Below are 22,988 nucleotides of genomic sequence, written 5' to 3'. Positions count from 1 at the left end.
CTCATTGTGTGGCCTGAACGGGCCTGGGGGGGCAGGCAGGGAGGAGAGGGAAAATGACAAGTAAATAAAGAAAAAGGAATCACTGGAGCTTTACACCTGGGCAGGCTTGGGAAACTCAAATGATGTAATTCAGAGCCTCTTTGTACGGCTGTGTGTGTGGGCACCGGGCGCTGAGCCCTGGGATCCATCGGGGGCGGAGGGGGGCTCAGGGTGCTGTCGGAGATGCAGTGTGTGAGGAGAGGGCAACAGTGCTTAGCCAGTGGGGAGCCACTGGAGACTGTGGGTGCGTGATGGGCGTCAAGGGTTGCGCCCTGGGGGAGGGGTGTGTGTTTGTGCGCGCGGTGGGCATTGGGGGCTGAGCTCCAAGGGGGGGAGGAGAGCGGGTGGGCATGGTGGGTATTGGGGTCTGAGCCCAGGGGAAGCAGGTGAGTGTGTTTGTGTTGGGTGTCAGAGGCTGAGCCCCAAGGGGGCAGGAGAGCGGGTGGGTGTGGTGGGCGTGGGGGGCTGAGCCCCAAGGAAAGTGGGTGAGTGTGTTTGTGGTGGGTGTCGGGGCAGGAGAGTGGGTGGGTGTGGTGGGTGTCGGGGGTTGAGCCCCAGAGGAGGAGGAGAGCGGGTGGGTGCGGTGGGCATTGGGAGCTGAGCCCTGGGCGGAAGGGGCGAGGGGGATGTTGGGGGCTGAGCCCCGGAGGAGGAGGGGAGTGGGTGGCTGTGGTGGGCGTCAGGGGCTAAGCGCTTTGGGATCTGTAGGAGATATGCAGTGGTCTGGAGGAACCCTGCCTCACCCCATGCAATGCTGGGCAGTGCATATGGAACAAGTAATTTCTGCGCACCTTGGCTAGGGTGCTCATTCTGCTGCCGTTCAGCACATAGTGTTGCGTGATGGAATTTGGCTACTCTTAGTTTTATCTTTTAAAAATACCACCCTTAGGAAATTCGTTAGAACTGCACTGAAATAATTTAATTCAGGTTGCCTGCTCGCTTGGGGCTGAGGTTTCTGTCTGGATGTGGGTCCACTAACCCTGCCTTTACCGATGCCTGTGTGTCTGGTGACACGTGGCACCATGCTGACGACTGGAGAGTGGCCTTCAGTGTGGGATTTACCTACTGGGAGGTTATTCAAATGACTCTGTGGACAGTGCACACAGGTGGAGAGGATGAAGCACTCTAGTGGATGCAGGGAAGCTGTTATACCTCTGTTGCTTTGTTTTTCCACTGCCTTGTTACAGAGCAGAGTTAAGGTTATTTGCATGCCATCCCTGGCCCTTCATTTCCCTACTTCCATATGTTTAGGTTTCTTTTCAGTTTAATGTTAACTCTAGGAACCCAAGAAATTCAGTCTTGTAGGTTATCTGAGAACGACAGCGGTCTTGTAAGGTGGTTTTAACATATCAGATACTGATACGTCATCAGTCGTAACTCCAATGACATGGCATTTGTGTGGAGATATATTAAGTGTTGGCAAAATCTTGAAAATGCGCTGACCTTTTACATAAGAACGGCCAGACTGGGTCAGATCAAAGGTCCATCCAGCCCAGCATCCTGTCTACTGACAGTGGCCAATGGCAGGTGCCCCAGGGGGAATGAACCTAACAGGTAACGAGAGGGTTACCTTTTGTATTAATATTTTATAATAATTTTGTATTAATATAGTTGGAATATATGGACCAAAGGTGTTAACATAACCAAGTCACCGTCCAACATTAAACAGCTTTAAACCAGGTTCAGGCTTTGGTACACAGAGACCTCAGTCTGCGTAGGACCATGGCAAACACAGCATTACAAATCCCTTTTAAATCTTTTGTTAAAGATGCAGAAAAGAAGAGGAAAAAAAATTAAAGCATTTGAAATGCTAATGAAGGCTTTTATTTCAACATCCCCTTCCCCTTTGGCTGGAGAGAATTTTTAGAAGGAAAACCCCCCTTCATAGAATCATAGAATATCTGGGTTGGAAGGGACCTCAGGAGGTCATCTAGTCCAACCCCCTGCTCAAAGCAGGACCAATCCCCAATTTTTGCCCCAGATCCCTAAATGGCCCCCTCAAGGATTGAACTCACAACCCTGGGTTTAGCAGGCCAGTGCTCAAACCACTGAGCCCCTTGTTTGACAGTCTCGCAGGTGGTATCAAAGATGGTAATTGTCCTTTTTGGGGAAAAGAGAAGAAGTTAGTTGCATTCAGCTGGAGCTGTTGTGGCGGCTGTTAGTCTGATTCAGTTTCCTAGAAGACAGACAGACAGACATGCGTGCGCACACACAGAAAAGAACAGCAAAGGTGGAAAATGCAGCTTCTGGCTCTAGTGTTGACCCTCACTTGCAACCTCACTGCTGGAGAAACACTGGCCCAGTCTGATCAGCTACTCCGAGACCTGGCAAACTTGTACCAGCATTGGGCTGTTTAGGACATTGGTTTTAGTTGCCTTTCTGATCACAGGCTCACAGCAGTGTTGCAAAATAAGCGGTCTTGGTTGGTTAAGCCAGACACTTATGACACAGAACGCAAAATGAGAGGGATGGGAAAGAGAAGAAATAAGATAGGGAAGGAAAAGGACTCTCGTCAGAGGGAAGGTGCGGGGTGGTGGTGGGAAGAGACACAGTCTCACATCCCCCATTGTGTTTGGGATTCAGCTGGAATGAATCAGTAGAGGTAGTGATGTCATCTGGGTCCCTCTACCTGGCCTGCTTTGGTTAGAATGTCTCTCGGGATCAGGATGATGCAGGTCTTGGGTGCCGGGGACAGTGGGGATGGCAGCCATCATGGTGGAGCTTCCTTCAGCAGCCCATTGTTCTCTAAGGCCAAGAAGATGGAGAGGAAGGAAGTGGGTGTGGGATGAAGTGGAATTGGATATCCTGCCTAGTGGATATTTGCCACTTCTTAAAACTATGAGAGAAAGGGCTTAAATTAGGACTGGAGAAGACTTTGTGGGATTGTGGCTGAGGATGGGATGCTGGAGATGCCATAGGAGTACATATATTCTGTACAAAACAGCCATTAACTATCAGGCGAGGCTGTGCAAGATCTTCAAGCCACATATGAAAAGTTGCATCCGATGAAGTGAGCTGTAGTTCACGAAAGTTTATGCTCAAATAAATTTGTTAGTCTCTAAGGTGCCACAAGTCCTCCTTTTCTTTTTATATGAAAAGTAGTTATGTCAGACTTTGTATACACTTATGATAAACTTTCCCTTTAATATAGTTCTGATGTATGAATTTAAGTAACTGTTGCTGGCTAGAAGCAGGATTAGTGTGGGCAGATCCTACTAATGGAGTTCTTGCAGACATTCTAAATCGTGGAGATAGCAGAGTGAAGAGCACTGTCTAGATATTCATTTGAAAGAGCTCCCAGATGAATAGGTCCGGTCCCCGTTGTCTGGGTGCTGTCCAAATGTGGTCCTTCCCTGAACTTTACTATCTAAAAAGTCACATGCCGTCCGGGAGTGTGAGGGGGAAAGGAATACAATAAATGCAAACAACTGAAGTTTGCCCTTGCGAAAAATAAAATCAAGTGGCCACCTGTCGTTGGACTCCTACTCTAGTCCTCATACATGGATTGATCCCTTCCTGGGGAGAGGAGATTGCTGGGGAGAGACCTCCAGGCAGTAAGGGTAGTGGCTTTATGGCTCAGTAGCCACATGTAAGGGGCTTCCATATTGTGGAGAGAGGCCTTGAGTAGCACCTGGTGGCTGCTGCGGTCCAATAGGAATTATGCTGGCTGACTTGCTTCTTGCAGGCTACAGAGCCAAACGTCTGTTTTCTCCCTGTGAATGGTGCTCCCAGATACAGCGAGCCATGCAGGAACAGGCTTAGCATGGTGGATGGTGAATTAAAGAGCCGTGGCCTGAAGCCAGAAGTTGGGAGCATTCAGGCACAGACCGAAGGAAAATGGAGCAGTAGGAAAATGATGCAGCACAGGGATGAATTATTGCTGGAGACAGTTGAGGCCCTGAGGCTGGAGGTATTTGGGGTTCTGTGAATCGGCACATAGGAATAGCATTAGGATCCTGTCCTTCGCAGTGCTGGGGGCCAGAGCAAATGGGCTATGTGGAGATTCTTCTGGCCCTCCTGTCCATAGCTCTCTGAAAATTTGATGAGGAATGGAGACCCGGAGAGGGACAAAATGGTGGGAGCTAGTGACCAAGAGAGCGACTCAGACAGTGAAAGAGAAGAAAAGGAGGCATGGAAAGGTCAAGACGACAAACTCCGTCTGCATTAAACAATGAAGCAAGGGTTTCATTTCTTGAATGGACTTGAGTTCAACCTTGAATGTGAGGCTTCTCTGTTCCAGCTCAGACCTCCAGGTTATGGCTTTTCCAGCATCTCCACAATGTACTTCTCAGTGCGAAATGCAAATGCCCGCGTCCTGGGGACCAGCTTTCCAGCCTGGCGCGTGGGGCAGAACGCAGCATGAATTATTAGCCCGTCTCTCCATGCCTGTGTCTTCAGTGCTCTCTGCCAGAGTGCAGCATTTCCTCGTGTGGGGAGAAGAGGCTGTAAATTTTGAGCGCTCACTGGGTATCCTCGCACATGCTTTGGTTCTTCTTTACGCTGAGAGTCCTGGACTGCGACTGGGCAGTGCTCTTCTGTAGCTTCTCTGTGTGCAATTTATGATGCATGTCGGGGAGCGCGATTCAACCCCAAGCTGGCTGGCTGGCTGTGGAAATACTGTGACGTTTGCGTAGGGCTTAAGGGAGCAACTTCTAACATGCCCAGCGTCCACCGTTCCATTCATGGGACCAGTCGGGCCGTTCATCTTGAGCTGCCACCACCCTTTGGTGATAAATAACGTAGAAGTACGTTGCCAAACAAATTAAAACGAAAGAAGAGAATTGGGCTGTCCTGGAGGCCCAGAACTGGAATACCAAGGGGGGGCTAGCAGGCTGAGTTTGAGGTGGGTGGGTGGAGCTGAGCTTGGGGCCCCAGCACTGGAATGAGTGAGTGATGTGGACCCCGACTGAGGTGCGCTGGCCGCACATTGTGGGGAACCCAACTCTGTGAAGCAGGGGCTGCTGTTGTTGAAACCGGAGGTGCATTGGCAGAGCAGTGAGGGAAGTTGTGCAGGCAGGCAGGTGCTGTCCTATTCCAAGTTCTGGCCAGTTCTGTCATGTGCCGTTAACTCGTCCAGCATTTTCATTCCTGTTTTTCTTGTCCTAAACAAGCTTCTGTTCCGTTTCCTTCCATAGAGGGGTAACTGGGCCCACTAACTGCTGCCAAGCTTTCAGTACAGCTTCCCATTGTTGGACCTTCGTGAGAGTTCCCAATGCTAATGATTCTCTGGTCCACTAAGACCACCTGGGCTAGTTATGCCGCACAAAGTGGCCTTAACATGGCCAGAGATGGCTGGTGGAGGCTCCCTCCTGTGCAGGGAAACTCGCTGTGTCTGAGCATAGCACAGCGGGTGCGGAGAATCAAGGCCAAAGGATGAACATGTTCTTTTCATTTGCTGCTGCACCTTTCCACGCTTCCCGTGAGGTCATCTTGTTGGAAGCAGGAGGACTGCTCAGGGCCTGTTCACCTGCTGTCCTGCTTCTGTATTTAATGGGAAAAAAACACTCATTGACTTGAGCGGGCACCAGAGGAGAGCCTGAAGGATACATTTCCTTTCATAGGTTTCAGAGTAACAGCCGTATTAGTCTGTATTCGCAAAAAGAAAAGGAGTACTTGTGGCACCTTAGAGACTAACCAATTTATTTGAGCATAAGCTTTCGTGAGCTGTAGCTCACGAAAGCTTATGCTCAAATAAATTGGTTAGTCTCTAAGGTGCCACAAGTACTCCTTTTCTATTTCCTTTCATAGTGAATGATAAGGGAAGTACCCACTTGTCTCAATGCCGTCACCTTTGGCTTAGTAACTTGGCCATTCTCTATGCTAGAGGATTTCATTAAATTTTGCCTTTATTTCTCTGTTGAATATATTTCAGTTAGTTCCTTACTGATTAAGGGGACTTTGTAGACTTTGAGACCCAGAGCGTAAGGTGATGGGCATGTTAGCAGTGCTATAGAGAGAGATTTGTGGGCTTGATGGCCATCAGAAGGGCTCAGGATTGACTTTAATTTAGTCTTTCAATTTATTTTTCTGAAAACTGTGTTTTTTCTCCCCAAAGCACATGCTTGTCTCTTTTCTCTGAACAGTTTGTATCTAGTACGTATTCTCTATTGTCATTTTGGGCGCCTTCTGTGTTGGTTAGACTGGCAATAGCAAATGTTGTGTTTTTCAAACTTTTTGTGTTGGTGACCCCATTTGGATTAAAAAAAAAAATCGTGACCCTCCCCCCCCCAGAAAAAATTGTGATGCTCTACCTTCAGCCCTGCTGGGCTTGGGGCTCGGGCCTTCAGCCCCGCTCAGGGGCCTCTGGGCTTGGGCCTTTCAGCCGGGCTGGGGCTTTCTGCTCTGGTGACCTCATCAAAATGGAGTCATGACCCACAGTTTGAGAACCGCTGCTCTAGTGCCCTTTTAGGACTCTCTGGCGACTTTAGAAAGCTCTGGTTGGAGTAGGTTGGGCTTTGGAGAAGTTGGGGAGTGTTGGTTGTGAATGTTGTCCTGGTCATGGAGGAAAAGCGTCATCAAAGTGGAAGACTTTACAGTGGTTGGGCCCTGGACTTGTGCAGTGTCCTATGGAAGCTCTCCACAGCTGGATGCTTGGCTTGGCTTGGCTTGTCCTCTATTCTTACACCCTTCATTTGGGGTTTTATGATCTGCATTGTCCTAGAGGGCCACAAGTGTCCTAAGACCTGCAGTTCATCGCTAGGGATGCAGTCTGCACTGTAGCTGAGACCTGATGTATCATTGGCTTAGAAGATTAGACCAAGGCCTTAAACTGACAGTGGAAGGGGACTGGGAGCCACTGGAGGGACTAGAGCATGTGCTGGATTATGCAAAGTGTGCCCTAAACCGTGGAGAAGATGGGAAGCTGTGTTCTGCAAGAGCCACTGAGTCACAGCATTTAGGACCAGAAGGGACCACCAGATCATGTAGTCTGACCTCTTGTATATCACTGCAGTTTAAATAAATTGGTGTCAGGCGACCAGCAACTCTACAGTAATGCACGATGTGCAGCCCAGCTCTCCTGAGTAGTCTGACCACATGACACTAGCGTGCAGAACCCTGCCTTCAAAATCAACCCTGCCGTAACACACGCGATGCACCAGTGTTACTGTAGGGTGGATCACGAGGGCTAAGCTGCAAGCCTGCAATGAGATCTGCATCGAGAACGCACGAGTGCTAAGCACTTAGCACTTGCAGCTCAGCACTCGAGACCCACCCTACAGTAACACACCAGTGCTGCGCGGCGCACGGGGATGACCTTTTAATAACAGTCCAGTCTGGACATGCAAATGTCCGGATTGAATTCAGCTGTAGATTTCTAAATGGGTGCTGCGGCCTACAACCAGTGCAGTGCTTACTGTTGGGTGAGAAATCGAGAGCCCCCGCTATGGTGTCCATCTGACACAGTCACCGCTGTCGGACTCCTGCTGCACGCCCTTCCACATGGAGCGGGAAAGCCAGAGTTAATCAATAAAATTAAAGGCTGCTGTGTCGGTGAGTGACATTGAGAGAAAGCAGCCTCCTCTCTCCCGGGCCAGTCTGCATGTCTCCCTTTTGTGTGCGTCCGTCCTGTTGGAAAAGCCTCATGCTTCAAGGTGCTGGAATCTCCTATGCAGATTTCCCCCCCTCCTCTTTCCTCGCCTCCCATCTTTCACAATGTTGTTACTGTTGCAGCTGCTTCTCCCAACCTCCCCTCCCTTCTTCGCCCTCCCCAGCTCTTCAGCAGGGGCTGCACCGAGTTTGTGTGACCTTAGCACTATATTCATGCTTTAGGAGTTGCCTTCCATAATGATGTCAACTGATTAGGTTAGTCGGCTAGTGGCAGCAGCAGCGATCAGACATGACATGTTCTAATGATTCGCTAAGGCTTAGCAGGCTGTGCGGAGGGGGGAGCGTCGAGTGGTTTGGGGGAAGGGGGTGGGAAGGCAGGGGCCCCACAGGTGCCGACAAAGACTTTGACCTTTGGTGCTATAATATCAGTGTTTCACAGGCAGGGCGGTTCGGTAACCCACTTTCAGCCCATCAAAAATTGATTTAATTGCAATTTTTTCCCCCAATTAGGAGCACTGGAGCTTGACTAATTGGAGTAATAGAGAGTAATAAGGCTCCGATAAAAAGCCTTCCTCTGCCTCCTTTGTATCTTGTGTCATTGCCGGTCAGAGGTCAGAGAGCTTGCATATTCTATTAGGCAAAGTTGCCTTCATTTGTACAAATTAGTTTACCCAACAGTAATTAAAATGCCAGTGCCGGTCGGGGAGAGCTGAATACAATTGATGGGCACATTGGTGAAGGATTTGACAGCTCCGGTGGCCTCCCTTGCCAAAGCGTGGCAGTGCTGATCCAAAGGCTACAACCCGCAGACCTGTGCGGTTAGCATTGCAACACCGAGAGCCTCTCCCGCGTTCTCTCCTCTTCTCTGAGACTCTCACTCCCCTTCTCTCTGGACTCTCTTCCTCCCCATATGCCTCTTATTCACCTTTCGTTTGTCCCATCCCCGCCCCCTGTCTCTGTGTCGCAATCTGCCTACATCTCCCTTCCTGACCCTCCCCGTTCCCAGCTGCCGGGCTCTGGGGAGCAATAACTCCTTTGTTTCCTGGTTTGATGGTTCTCCGTATACAATCCTCTCCAAAATGGAACAACGAGGTCCAATTCCAGAGGGAGGGGGAGAAGGAAAGAAAAGGAGCTTGCACGCGTCAACTGGATTCTGGAATCCAGATACCTCCAGAGTAGAATGGGGCTGGGGAAGCAATCTGTGTACAGTACAGGGGAAGGGCATAAGCCCGGGGCACGATGGAGTGTTAGAAAAGAAGGATCAATATGCTGTCAGGTTGGATGCTAAAAAGGGGGTTTTCACCTGAGGCTGTTGAAGGTCTTCATGTAGCCTGCGTATCCAGCTCAACTGGAGTTGATCCTGCAAGCCTTTACTTTGCCAGGGGAGAAGGTATGGATCAGCAAAGGGGTCTTCCGCCTTTGTATCCATGACTGATCCCAAGAGCTTTGCAAACTGTCTGTGCTGGAATCGCTTCCCCTACCTTTGAAATGTAGCCATCTCTGGCCAGTCAACACAGCAGGTTAGGAGAGGAAGTAAAGACAGAGAGACTGTGATTATTTGAAACTGCAGGGGGAGTTTAAAGAGGCAGAATGGATTTGCCCCCACTGGAATTTAGCCAAGATACTCCAACTATTGCCAAAAATGTTATTGGATCTTTAATGACCACAAATCCGTGAGACGTTTTGCATCTCCTCCAGAGGTAGCATCAGAATACTCTCCCTTTTGTGGAGTGGGTGATCTCCCATGAAATGCGAACTCTGTGGTAGGTAGGGTTTGTAGCTGGAGATGGACTGGGCTTTTGAGGGGACCTGAATTTTCTTTCCATCCAGAGTGTTCCGTGTTAAATACAAAAATCTTCATAAGTCTAAAGAAGCTCCTTGCTTTAGCCATTGGAAAGCAGGTGGGGTGTGCAGCTTGTGAAATAATTGGGAACAAATGCCAAGTGAAGTCCCCAACTCTCCCATCCAGAAATGGCATTTGCAGAAATGGAAATGCAGTCACTGCTGGCCCGTGGGCCCTACTAGGCGGTTACGACGTGAACACGAGTGCCTGACAGCATCACTCATCTCGCAGTTCTGGAGGGAGCACTTTGGGTGGGACTGAAGAGTCTTCCCCATTGACACTTCCACAGTCCTGTGAAAGAGGAACATCCTGAGAGGCACCATTTCTGTTGGAAAGCCCGTCTGAATGTCTGGGTTTGTGTTTAAGTAGAGTGTAGGAATTGCCAGACTGGATCAGATCCCAGGTTCATCTAGTCCAGTGTCATGCCTTTGATAGGGGCCAGATCTAGGTGCTCCAAGAGAAGATGTAAGCCTCCTGCAACAGCCGATGTGGGGTAATCTGCCCCCATGTTAAGTCTCACCTCTTTTCTGTAGGTAGAGATGGGCTTAAGCCCTGAAACATGAAGGCTTTAGCTCCCTTGCAAAATTCTTATAAATATAACTCTGGATATTCTTGATTATTCACATAAATGTCCATCGCTACTGAATCTTGTTCAGGCCTTGTCCTCAACAGCTCCCTGGGGCAGTGAATGCCACAGTCTAATTATGTGTTGTGTAGAAAAAGATATTTCCTTTGATCAGTTTAGAATTTCCCCTCTTTTTAATATCATTGAATGCCCCCTTTGCCTTGTTCTTATGTTGTGTGACAGGGAGAACACAAGTTCCCCATGTATTTTCTCTAGACACGGCATTTCTAGAGAGGATATCATGTCTTCTCTTAATATCTCCTCTCTAATCTAACAATCCCCATCTTTTCAGACTTTTTCCAGCCCTTGGTCATTTTTGTCTCTCTTCAGTGACCCTCGGGTCCCTTTCCTGAACTGATAGTTAATTTAGAACCCTGTTAGATATCTGAGTAGCTTAAATTTTTCCTCCCAATATCCATTGCTTTGTATTTATCAAATTATTGAACTTCATTGGCTGCAATGTTGCACTTTCACCTGGAGCACAGTTAGTTTTGATGAAGGGAGCCGGACTAACAAGCTTGAAGGCCTCTATCTATAGACCGGGTTCAGCGGGGCAAGGGCAGTGGTTTGCCCGACATTACTGAAGATCTGCATGAGCTCCATTCACTCTTTGGCCTCTAGCAGTCATTTACAGGGTCTGCTTCCTCCACTGGTCCCATTGACACCATATCGATCCTCCTCTTTAATCTTTGCAATGACAGTCCCCCAACCACACTGCCGCCCATGGGGGAAATCTCATCCCCCTGCTGTTTGCAGCTGAGACTTTTCTGCAACGGTTGTTAATCTGGTTGTGTCCTTCTAGGCTGGCGGGTATTGAAGTCTCTCTGAACATTGGAAGCCCCTGCAAGGGTAGGGGAGCCTCTGGCTGCAATCCAGTATGAGAGCACTAGAGTGGAACGGCCCAGGAGAGTGGGAAAGCTGCAGGTTTCGGGCAGGGGAGCAACAGTGTGCAGCTCTCTTTAGATGATGCTTTAGAGAGTTGGGACAACTTGGAGTAAGGAGAAGAGGACCAGTGAGAGCTCCCTAATCCCTACCACAGGCTGGTTGGCTGTCAGAATGGCAGGGATTAGAGCTTGCGGTTCCTCCCACCTTTCCCTTCCTATTGATTTACCTCCATGCTAATTTAGACCTGTGGCCATGGTCAAAGGGGCTTGTTGCATACCTTCTGTGTCTGCAAAGCAAGGGGCTTCTCTTGTTTGTGTGTTTTTTTTTGTTTTTTTTTAAAGGAAAAAATCTCAAGAACCCAATTGCCCGCTTGACTGGTTCCCGAGCTGCTATTATGTTTCTAACCACAGTAATTGGCTTTAGTAGTTATTAATGGATTACGTTAAAGGGGGGGGAAAGACAAAACCCAACACCTAGCTTTGTAGTTCTAGGCTTCATTGACCAAAATGCTGCCTACGAAATTGGCGGTAAATTGCAGAGTTGTTGAAGTGACTCTTTTGTGCCGCTCTGTACTTAACAGAGTATTTCAGTATTTCCATTCTAACATTCTAACATAGTATTTCCATTCTAATCCTGGCTATTCTGTAAGGAACTGGCGGTGAGGGTTGGCATGGGGCAGGGAACCTGGTCCTTGAGTGTATCAGTCCAAGAGCATGTGATATTGGATCACGTCTGAAAAACAAATGCAGTGCTGATTTTTCTACGTTAAAGTGACATGGTGGCCACCATCAGTTACTTTAAAGAGGCGTTCCCCGACCTCCTGTAACTGCTGGAGTGTGTGCCGGGTCCCCACCCCTTCCTGGTAATATATTTGGTGGGTGCTAGTTTATGGCCAGGGGAAGGCTGGTCTTTCAGCTGAAACAGAGAGCGAGAAGATAGAGAATCCTGGGTTCCAATCCAGCTCTACCCCAGACTTGCTTGGTGACTTGGGCGAGTCATTTTCCCTTCTCCGTGCCTCCATTTCCCTTTCTCTAACATGGGGATAATAACGCTTGCCTACCTCACAGAAGGCTGAAGATGAACTAATTAGTTTGTTAAAGTAGCCCGAGACCCTCTCCCAGGTGGAAACTGTGATTAAATCCAAGGGATTTCTTAAAAAATTATTCTGGCTATTTAAACAGCTTGGCTGTTCACAAACACCTGGTTCCTTATTCCGGTTTGTCCTTTCAGCTGCCATGCATCCTGTGCCAGCCCAGAGTACATTAAAGCTCAGCTTGATACCAGTCTGGATTTAAAGGTGTGACTCCATTCCCTGCATTTGAGCTATGCCCATCATTGTGATTTTGGTAGTTTGTAACAGATGAGACCTTCTGAAAGATAACTTGTAGCAAGTCTTGTTGTAAGTTGATGATTTTCCGGTTCAGGATGGAGGCTGGCACACAATGAGCAATATGGAGACTTGCCATATGACTGGGTTTCTGCAATTAGAGGTCTGGGATTGGGTCCTGCCTTATCGAATTGGTTCAAGACCAGGGATTGTAGAGTGACTTCTGGAGCCCAGAAGTACATCAGCGGGTCTGTATTCATCACATGAGATTTTTGAACTGACATTGTAGGAGAGTGTGAATGAAGCCAAGTTATATGGCAGGAGAGTCCAATCCGGTCTAGTGGTGGGTGTTTCTAACAGGCATCTGGCCTGTAGCTGCTGCGAAAGCGCTGCACGTTCTTTTTGCTGGCTGATTCCTGGCATGACGAGAAAGTAACCGGGGGGATGGGGGGGTTAATGCAGTGTTTATACACAGTTACGGTGAGTATTGTGCTGAGTGGCACTGTTGAGGATGCGCTTTCCCACGTATGTTATAACTTACAGCACTCCAGCTCTTCCAGTCCGCGGTCCCCATGCAGCTCTGCCAACGTTCCTAAGTCCTGACCTGCAGCATTCTCTGCTGTTCCAGTCCTGGGTTCCTCCGCAGTGCTGTGTGTCTTGGCCAACTCGTGGGGATCTGGGGTAGACATCCTCAGCACCAGCCATTCTTCTCCTTCAGATCCTTCCTCCCAACACTCCTTGGCCATGATGCTTCTAAAAAACGTGACAATGGTTAGGCTCCTGGTGTGCTGAGACCACTACCTGTCATGCTGACCAATGTTTTCTCATTTGTTCCTTGTATTCCCGTCAGTGTCTCTGAGTCCATCTGTTCTCTCTTGTCTTACGCTTAGATTGCAAGCTCCTGTGTTTGTACATGAACCTAGCACACGGCTGGGGCTCCTAGGCACTGTGATAATACAAACCGAATCACAACGTTCTGGGTGTCTCTGCTGTTTCTTGCCCTGAATGAAATGTTTTCCACGTAGCACCGCTCTTCTTCACACTCCAAAGGGAGATGGCTGATGCTGTTTTGTTTTTTGACAGTTCCTTCGTGACTGGGACAGCTTGCTGTGGACACACATCTCCTCTGAGAATCTGGGACTTAGAGAGGTAAGCATGCGGCCAGACCTTACTGTACATGTTTAATTTTTTGTGGGGAGGAGGAGAAATGCACAGCTGAGGCTGCCGGTAACCTGACTGTTCTCTGCGGTTTGCCAACTTGGTCATTTGTCAGCCATGGGGCAAAGGAAGGTGTGGAGGTGAGATCTCAAGAAAAGTGACTTTCAATCTCTCAGAATAAGGGGTGAGGGTGAGAGTTTCAGGGTAGACATGAGGCAACTCAGCTTGAAAGAAGGACCCCATGCCAAATGTGGAGCCAAGAGGGAGTGTGCAGAGAAGAGGCCAAGATTGGGAGCATGGTGATAATCGGGGTGCGGGAGAAGGGAGGGAGGGGAACTGATGTCAGAGACAAGGAGTGGGGGAATGACACAAACTTAAGATGGACATCTAAAGAACTTCCCCATGGAAAGTATTCCACATCCTAAGATCTCAGTCAGGAACTGAGACATGGGACTCTTAAAATGACTGGACAAAGCACTAGAAAACCGGTAATTGTGGATAATTCTGTATCAGCAAAGATGGGTTGGGTGATCTAAAAGGGCTTCTTCCACCTTTGTCCCCTATGAGCCTGTGAGCTTCAAACCTTATGCCTACTTAACCATGTCCAGTAACCTTTTTCCTAGCCATATCCTAGAGGGCAGGGTGTTTAGTAAATTGAACATTTCAGAAGCCCCTTGCTCTCATACAACTCCTGTATATTCTTCCAGCTTCTGAAGATAAAGAGAAAGACATGGATATCATACAGAGAGTAGGAAATACTCTCAGATTTTGTTCCACAGAATACAGTTCAGCAGAGATGGTGTGAAACTCTTTTTTCTGTACTTGAATTCTGGTGCTAATATGCAACTTCTTTGGTCCTGGAAGTCCCCTTCTTCCCCGGTGCTAGGGATTCAGCATGTATGTGGTCCAACGTTCCAGTGAAAGGGATTGCCTATCCTGTCCTGTTTTAGTACAAAGAACAGACTGGCTGCAATTTTTTTCTTGAGCAGATAAAGGAGAACCAGTTGATGTAGTTTATTTAGCTTTTTCAAGAACAAAGGGGGATATTCAATGAAATTAAAAAGGTGGGAAATTCAAAACCCATAAAAGGAAATACTTTGTAGGCATGCAATTAGCCTGTGGAACTCATTGCCACAGGAAATAATTGAGGCCAAGAATGTAACAAGATTCAAGAAAGGATTGGACATTTATATGAATATCAAGACTATCCAGTTATAATTCATTATAACACATTTAGGAAGGGGTATTAAAGCCTATTTTAAGGGCTTAAGTCAACCTCTAACTGTTAGAGAGCAGGATGAGATTTGGGGTCAGATTATTCCACATTTGCTACTGTGGTTTTCTTCCCCAGGAACATCTGGTGGTGGCCACTGTCAGAGACAGGTTACTGGCCTGGGTGGACCTGGGGTACGATCCAGTTTATCAATTCCCACGTTTGGAATAGCCCATAGCTGACAGAGATGGAAATGGTCACCGCGGCGAGCATCCCTGCCATGCTGAGTGTTTCCTACCGCCTATTCTCCAGCACTTTGCCTCGTCCCATTTAAACAGCCCAAGAAATGGGACTTCTACCCTTGCCTCTGGGAGATTGTCTCCCAGACAAATAGATCTCATTGGTGGGAACTGTTCCTTGATATCCAGCCGACATCTTCCTTTGCTCAGTTTCGTCCCAGCAGTCCTTGTTGTACCAGCCTGTGCCACAGGAACCAGTTCCCCCTCAGCGATGTCCATACTGTCTCCTGAACGTATGTGTAGATCTCGTATCATCCCTGCTTTCTGGTTGCTTTTTGGTCAAGATACACGTTCTGCACTGTCTCTCTCCAGCTACTGTGCCCTTTCAAGCAGTTGAGTTGTTTAGTTACATTTATCTGAATTCCTTCCAGTTTGCCAACATTTCTCTGCTGTTGAGATGCCGGGGCTGAGCACAGGGAAATGCGGAGCTCTCGTTCTGCGTAACACTTTCTGCTTGTAGTTCACCATGACAATGGGTTGAATAGTGATTTAGTAATTTTATGTGATCACCTAAATGTGTCTTTTCCTTCAGTCTTAATAAGCGGCAGAGGCTAATGGTCTGGGTCTCTGCACGTAGGTTGTTGGGGTGTAGTGCAGCCTGGTAAGGCACTGGCCTTAGGGCTCTGGACAGGCTGGGTTCCAAGCCTGCAACCGAACGCCACTGAAGGGAAGTTTGAGGTTGACAGCCTGGGGGGTCTCTGTGTACTGAGGAGTGAACAGCACACGTATGACAAGATCATAATAGCACAGCACAGCTGTACGTGATGGGTCTGGACTAGCAGGGAGGATGGTCTTGCATATCAGGATTGAGGGGTGCTGGCTGAGCTGAGGGTGGGGGGACAGCCATCCAGGACTGAAATGTCAGGTGGGCTGTGGATTAGGATTGAGGGGCATGAGCAGAGCTGGGTATGTGGGGACCCCAGGGCTGCGGAGATGGGTGGGGTGTGTGTCAGGACTGAGGTGCACTGTCAGAGCTGGGGGTTAGGTTTGGGGGCCGAGAGAGAAGCAATTCTGCCCTTTTATTTACAGACACTGTCTGTCACAGCTGGCTGTGGACGCTGCTATTCTATAGTTGTAGTTGATCATTTAAGTTTTCAGTTTTATTATATCTTTAAAGAAAAACAAAGGACCTGTCATAATTGATGCTGTCCAGAAATTAACCCTGGCATGTGATCTTTGGTGAACCGGGTGGTGAGCTGTTCAATTCCAGACTGAGGCTTAGATGCTGAGGGGATGGGGGCCCTTTGAGATACCGAAGGTGTGTGGACAGGCTCTGAGACCCTAGCTGGTGCTGTGGCCTCTTGTGCTCATGAACTTCTCCTGGCTGCTCTCGAATGGAAGCATCTGCCAGGAGTGAAGGGACAGGCTCCAGGGGTAAGGGTGTAGTCAATCCAACAGCCTGTCCTAGAGAAGCCCAAACAGATAATAAAACTGTGCAGAAAATAGGATTAAGGTAACGAACAGGCATGAAGGAGTTTGATCTTTCAATAAGGCCAAAGCCTGACTGACAGGCATATCAAAAAGCTGGGACAGCCTAGCCAATGGGCCTAGTGCATCGGGCCGATTCTTCCCTCTTCACCCATCCCAGCTGGAGTGCGACCGTGGGCCCTGTCTGTGGAGCATGCGGGAGATCCCCGGGGTGGATCTGAGAGCAGGTCTTCACCTGCCTCTGCCTCTCACAGTGACACCCCCAGGAACTCAGAGCATGGATCAGCCCCCAGTTGTCGTGTCAATGCTTCTGTTGTCCAACACTAAGCTGTGGTGGTCTCCTGAGAATTCCTGTTCCCTTGGGGTGGGTGGTTTCTTGAATTCTCCACAGCTGAGAGTTGGAACTTGCTACAAAAGATTTAAAGCTAAATAACCGGAGAATCCTCATCTTCTTAGTTCCAGACTGGATAAATCCTTGTCTGATACTTGTAGCTCTTGTTCTTGGCATGATGGTGTTCGGCCCTTTTCTGTTCTCTGGGGTGTCCTGTTGTGTCGCACTGAGGGATGGGGACTAGGACAATGTCTTCACCTGGAAACTCCTTCTGAGCCTTGCACAGGGTGGGCTGGAGTTTGGGGTGAAGATCTCTGTGGGGGAAGGAGAGGCCCTTCCTTCCCCACTAACTATCTTTACTTCCGAACAGGGTCAGCAGGTGGCATCGGACCAGAGCAGGAGAGGCAATTTGCAGAACCGAGTCGAAGGCAGGGGAATGACTCTTTAATGCCCCGTCACTGGCTTCTGGCTGACACTCCAGCTGCAGGCACACACCTGGTCCTTTCACCTGGCGTGACTAAGAGCTGTTGTTCCCGAACGAGTATTTTGAGGCTGTCCCTTAGACTCTGTCCTTCGGGACAAAGACACGACATCACGGCATCTTAACGCCTTGTTCTGTAGTGGCTGGAAGTCGCCCTGTTGCTTGACGCTATTGCCACTCTGGTCCCAAAGGTGTTTGGGGAGGCTCTTAGTGCCCTGCAAGCTCACCTTCACAGATGTGGGACGATCGGAATTACCCAACGAAATTCTTGGATGGAAATCCTGGCGGGTCGCTCCACTCAGCCTGGTCTGAGAGCACTGGGGATGCTCCAGCGCCGTCCTAATGAGAAATGCTCTTGTTTTGTGGCCAAACTGAGGGCAAAGAACGTACGGTAGGGAACAGGCCTGCCTCCGCCAGGACTAGATGCTCCGTAGCATCGGTAATTCTGAAGTTCTGCCTCGGGAGGCGGGCTAGGGCTGCTATCCAGATCGTCCTGACTTCTAACCCCAGCTGTCCCACTGATTCCCTCTGACTTCCCTTTAGCAAGGCACTTGACCTTTTTCTGCCCATTATGGGGTATGACCCTTCTGGCCTGGTTCCATGTGGCGTTCCCTCTCTATTCCAGCCCTCCAGCTTCCCATGCCCGCTTCGTGTTAAACCCTGCCCGAAAACTTGCTTTTTCAACAGGTGCTAACATGGCTCATAAAACTACTGCTGCCAGCCCATTTGAAGGGCAAGGTGCTGTGGGATGGAACCTTCCTCGGAGTCTCCCAGCACACTTGGTGTAGATTCTGAACTCCTTGGGATGTGGCCCAGGACTGCTTCTCTGTCTGGAACAGCACTGAGTTCAGTATCGCTGCTCAGCAAGTAAGGAGACCCCGGGTCATGACTGGCCCAATCACACCTACTCCCTCTGGGATTGTGAGGCCTGATCTGTTCCACAGCTTTTTAGAACAGAAACCCTGCCTGCCTCCAGGCATCGCCATCAGCTAACCCCTTGGGCAGGTTATCCAAGATCCGTCCTTTCTGGGGTTCTCTGCACCGGCCTAGGGAGCAGCGGGTTCCGGAGGGACCATTGTTCTGATCCAGTATGGCTGTCCCTGTGTCCTGAACACTTGGAATTTGCAAAGCACCACGCTGTCCTTTTGTAAACCTGCAGCGTGCTACTCCCCCAGAGGCACATGGGCCCTGAAACTCAGGAGAAGGCATGTTAACTGAGCTAAGGTTAAACAGCCGCTGCTTCTCTCTTCCTTTTTAAATATCCCAACGCTTTCCTTTGAAAGCATTTGTGGCAGCTTGTTTTCTTTTCTTTTCTTTTCTTTTTTAAAGAACCCTCTAATTTCTCTTTTGGGTCCCTCCGTCTCGCAAGCCCTTTGAAATCGGCTTTACGCCGTCTCTGACACCAAACTGACACTTTGCGTTTCCCCACTTCTTATCCCTTTATGGCAACAGATGTTGAAATTTTGTATCCCTTTTATCTGTCCCTCTTCGCCCTCTTCCTGTAATTAGGTTTCCCTTGTTAGCAGTACAAAGTGGGCTGGTGCTGCCTGGCCTTTTGAGCCATTGTGTATGAGCACATGTGGGGGTTTTTTTTGTTTTTTTTTTTTCGGAAAGGTCCCTTCCCCCTTAAGTGGTAGGGGTGGTGTGGACGAAGGCTGCAGCTTTTTTGTTCTCCATTTATCTCTGCCACCTTTTCAAAGGGATGAAAAAGAGCGAGAGAGAGGGCGCACCGAGGGGAAGATGCAGAGTTGCATTTCTTGACCCAGTCAGGCCTCCTGTGCCCTGCCTCCTCTTCAGGTGTTCCAGGCAGAGCCCCTTTGATGTCAGTGGGAAGCTAGCGCCGTGCACAAAGCCAGGTGAAAGTGCAGGGCTTCACAAAAGCTGCTGGGAGTAGAGGAGAGGGGAGTTCCAGGTGTGTGCGCCGTGCGTGCTGCTGAGAGGGTGGGGGAAGGTTTCTGCAGGTCAGGCAGCTTCAGTAAAACACCTCTGTGTGTGTCCAGGATCAGGTCCCAGAGCGTGCCACCCGAAGGAGCTGTACCGGCAGCTTGCTGAATTTGCTGCTAATTGGCATGTTGACTGATCCAGTTTAGTCTGTTCAGTTAACGTGAGCCAGGTCCCCCTCAGCTCTTGCAGGGGAGTGGAGTTGATGCACTAACAGGTCTCTTCCGTCTCAAACCATATTAATCCTGTCTACATTTGTAGCTTTTCACATAAAGACCAAAGCCACCAGAGCAGCTGTCAGCAGGGATGGGGCGTCTTTCTGTTTGTGTCTTCACCTTTCTGGATATTATGATTAAGGACGGACGCTTTAGTCATTTTAGGAATAGTGAGAGAAATTGACCATTACTGAGGGTTCCCAATTTTAAATCTAGTCTTTCTAAGCCTGGTGTCCAATCCTGCAAGACTGTACTCGGTGTAGCCCCACTAATTCACTGGCACCAGTTGGGTGTGTAGGGGTACTCAGGAGAATAAGGGTTTGCAGAATCAGATCCGAGTTATAAGCTGTATTTCTAACTCTTCATAGAGAGAGTTTTAATGTCGAGGGATAGGTTTTGGTACACCATGGAAGTTTTAGATCTGTGTCTTCTGGTAAATTCCACCAAAATCCTGCAGAAAGCGAAATCTTACAGCTTGGAGAGTTTAAACAAGCCCTCGGGGATCCTCCAGGATTTTAGGATTGGGGGAGAGGGGATCAAACCAATGAAGTAATTTTGATGTAGTACATCCAAAACGGGGAGAGAGCTCGCTGGTAGAAACTCCCACCAGAGTAAGCCACTTACGTCGTCTCCCTCTAGATAGTCAAAAATGGATAGAGGTTGCCAAGAGGCGGGAATGATATTGTAGGATGGTAAACATCCTGGCATGGATGCCACCTTTTAGGGCTCTGGAGACAGGGACTTAAAAATGTCTGTAGACCCAGAATTCACCCAACCTCCTACAGTACATTGATTTTGCTGATTAGTTATTGCCTGGGGTTATGCCATGCTGGCGTGGAGCATGTTTGTTTTTCCATATAGCTGGGTATTTCGATAAAGTCTCAGTTTCTAATGCTGCATTGTATGTCCTTTGGATTATTTGTGGAGCTGAAGTCTCGTATTGTCCCCAAAACTCTAAATAAAAGATAATATGGTCTAGTGGAGTGGGGGTTTTTCTCCCAGCTGTCCCTGCTCTGTGACCTTGTGTAGGTCATGTCACCTCTGTTCCCTTCCCTTCCCTTCCCTTCCCTGTGTCTTGTCTGTTCAGATTGTACGTTGTTGGCGGCAGGGCCTCTGTCTGGGTGCTTTGTACAGCACTCAGTGCGGTGGGCCCTCGTCTTGGTTTGGACCTTCCAATGTTACCGCAATACAAATAGTCCTAATAAAAAGGATGCATTATGCAGCTGGATGGAGAGATCGGATCTAGGTTTTAGTTCTAGTTAAAAGAAAAATAGACGGATACTTTTAGGAATGAAGATGGATCTTCTGCCTTCAGGCACGAACTGATTGCCTGAGAGATCAAGAAGGAATTTCAGGAAGGAAGGAACCCCTCCAGTTCCCCAGGTGACCCAAAGGCATTAACTGAGTTTTTCTTGCCTTCCTCTGAGGCATCAGGCATTGGTCATTGTCAGAGGCAGGATGCTGGGTATGATGGGCCAGCTGTCAGATCCCATGTCTTTTGGACAGCAGCTTCTTGTGCAGCCCCTCTTGCGATCTGTCGGTTAGCTGTATCCAAAGGTATGAGTCTTGTCTGAACATGTGATACGTTTTCCTGGGGTCTGTATAAAAGCTCCCAAACCAGTTCTGGGCTCCTTTGTTCTCTGTTGATGGTGATTTTAACATCACCTCTCTGGGCCCTGGTTGCAGTTTTATAGGCTCCTCCCTTACCAGTGCTGTCCTGTCCTCTCCATGCATCTTCCCCAGTAGCACAATTTAAAGTTCTTTAGGCTGAACCACCTATAGTCCTCGGTTCTCACTGCAGCTTCAGCCACTTCTTATCCCAGACAAACATGGGGCCAACTTCTGCCCTTGGATTTGTGTGTGTCCTAGAGCACAGACTGGCCCTTTCACTCCATTCAGATGTATTTATGACAACTTGACAACACCTGAAACAAGCAAAAAGTGTGTGTGTGTGTGGGGGGGGGGGGGGGTGAAAGTGCCTAGTGCATTGATCAATTTCATCCCCAGGAGCCCAAGCAATCTTTATTTTTCCCTGGGTTGAGAGAGAATCAACAGAAGCCAGGGAGAAGAATGGAAAGGAGTGAATGAGGAACCCCCTCTGCCGCTGGTTAGCACTCGCTCATTTCAACAGATGGCTTTGTTTTGATTGGGATTCTCCATCTTTTTTGTCTCACCACTAAAGAAGACCTCCAGAGCTCTGTCCAGAAAGGAGCCATACAGTTGCTTATTCCCACACAAGTGGTGCAAGAGGCTCTGAGAATTCCCTGCCTCTCTTTTCCTCCCCTGGCTTTTTTTCTCTTTGCCCAGAAATCACAGTTTGAGAGAATTCCCCCCCACTCCTCCCGTTGGAAAGAAAGACAGAGAGACATTCTTGACATTCTTTGCAGAGAAAAGGGGTTAAATGTCTGAATTTGGGGGTCACCGTGTTATACAAATTGCAATCTAATCGTTTTTACAAGAACACACGTGTGCTAAGAAAAGGAGCCAGGGACAAGAAAGACAAGGGGACAGACAGCTTTTTTTGTCCTTTTCCCCCCAAGGTTTCAGGCTATTGTCATGTCCCCGTCTCTCTCCCCTCCTCACCCCCGAGAGGGAGACCATTGGTTTTATAGTTAAATTGGTCCGTAAAGCAGAAGGGCTTGGTGCCACTTCTGTTTGTTTTCCCAAATAAAAGCCCCAGCAGGGTCCCTTTTGCACCGTCGTGGCTTTATTTGAAGAAACTGGCTTTTTCCCATAGCCCAGCATGTCAGTTTATCCTCTGAACTTAACCTTACGGGAACCCGGATAACAAAAACTCACAGGGTCCCAGAGCAGGCAAGGTAAAGAAATTGTATCTTTTTATTGGACCATTTAAAGTGTGTGTGGGCCAATTCAGAGAAAGCAGAAGAAAAGAGGGCAACACTCTTTCCCCATCCCCTCCACCTCTGGTGTCACTGCCCCCTGTATCCAAAAGCTTGCCTCCCTCCAGCTGGCTCTGGGAACTTTGCTAACAGGGCACCGTGGAGATGAAAACCGTCTCTGCAAACTCAGTGTGTTCCTTCCCTTTGTTAGTCTCCGCACCTTGGAACACTTCTCCCTACTGTGGCCCATTTAAGATGGAGACACTTCCATAGACTCCTAATCCCATGTGTTCCCTGCTGGGCCTACAGGCCTCGGGTACATGAAAAAAGTAACATCGGGATACCGCTGCAAAGATACAGTGAAAATAATCTGAGTGCAGGATGGGTGTGGCTCCTGGGTGTATATCCCTTCGTTGTATGTCTAGGCCTTGCCTCTCCTGGGCATTTATTCAGCTTCTATTTCCCTTACTTGTCTGCAGTCCCCACTGGTCTCCTCTGCAGGTCACCTGGCAGTTTTAGTGCTCTATCCAAGTGTGCTAACTAGAATGGGGCAAACGCTACATTGTGCATAATTTTATTAGGTCAATTTTGCTTCCTCCCCCTGTTGGCCGTTATTGGAGGGCAGGTTTATGACTTTCTTGAATTGATGTGTTCAAACACCCAGATCCCTTGCACTGAATAATTTGTTTATTCTGTAGATCATTCACAATTGGTTGGTTACAAGTATTTTGCTATTTGAAATCCACATTCCAGCTTTCTTGGTTAGTTGATTGGACGCAGGTTACATGGAATCACTTTTCATCCTTGGTTGGTGG

At 48.6% G+C, this 22,988-nt stretch overlaps 1 protein-coding gene across 1 annotated transcript in view; it reads left to right on the top strand.

Annotated features, from left to right (window-relative positions):
- The window catches only part of FBXW4 (F-box and WD repeat domain containing 4), a 93,752-nt gene that overhangs the window by 58,170 nt on the left and 12,594 nt on the right, over positions 1-22,988 (top strand). Inside the window, 1 exon segment of the mRNA XM_048857304.2 lies at positions 13,351-13,416. Within this exon segment, the coding sequence (XP_048713261.2) occupies positions 13,351-13,416 (66 nt within the window).

This window comes from Caretta caretta, chromosome 7 (genome assembly GCF_965140235.1).
Source record: "Caretta caretta isolate rCarCar2 chromosome 7, rCarCar1.hap1, whole genome shotgun sequence".
Classification (NCBI taxonomy): Eukaryota; Metazoa; Chordata; order Testudines; family Cheloniidae; genus Caretta; species Caretta caretta.
This window is presented reverse-complemented; position numbering and strand designations above follow the sequence as displayed.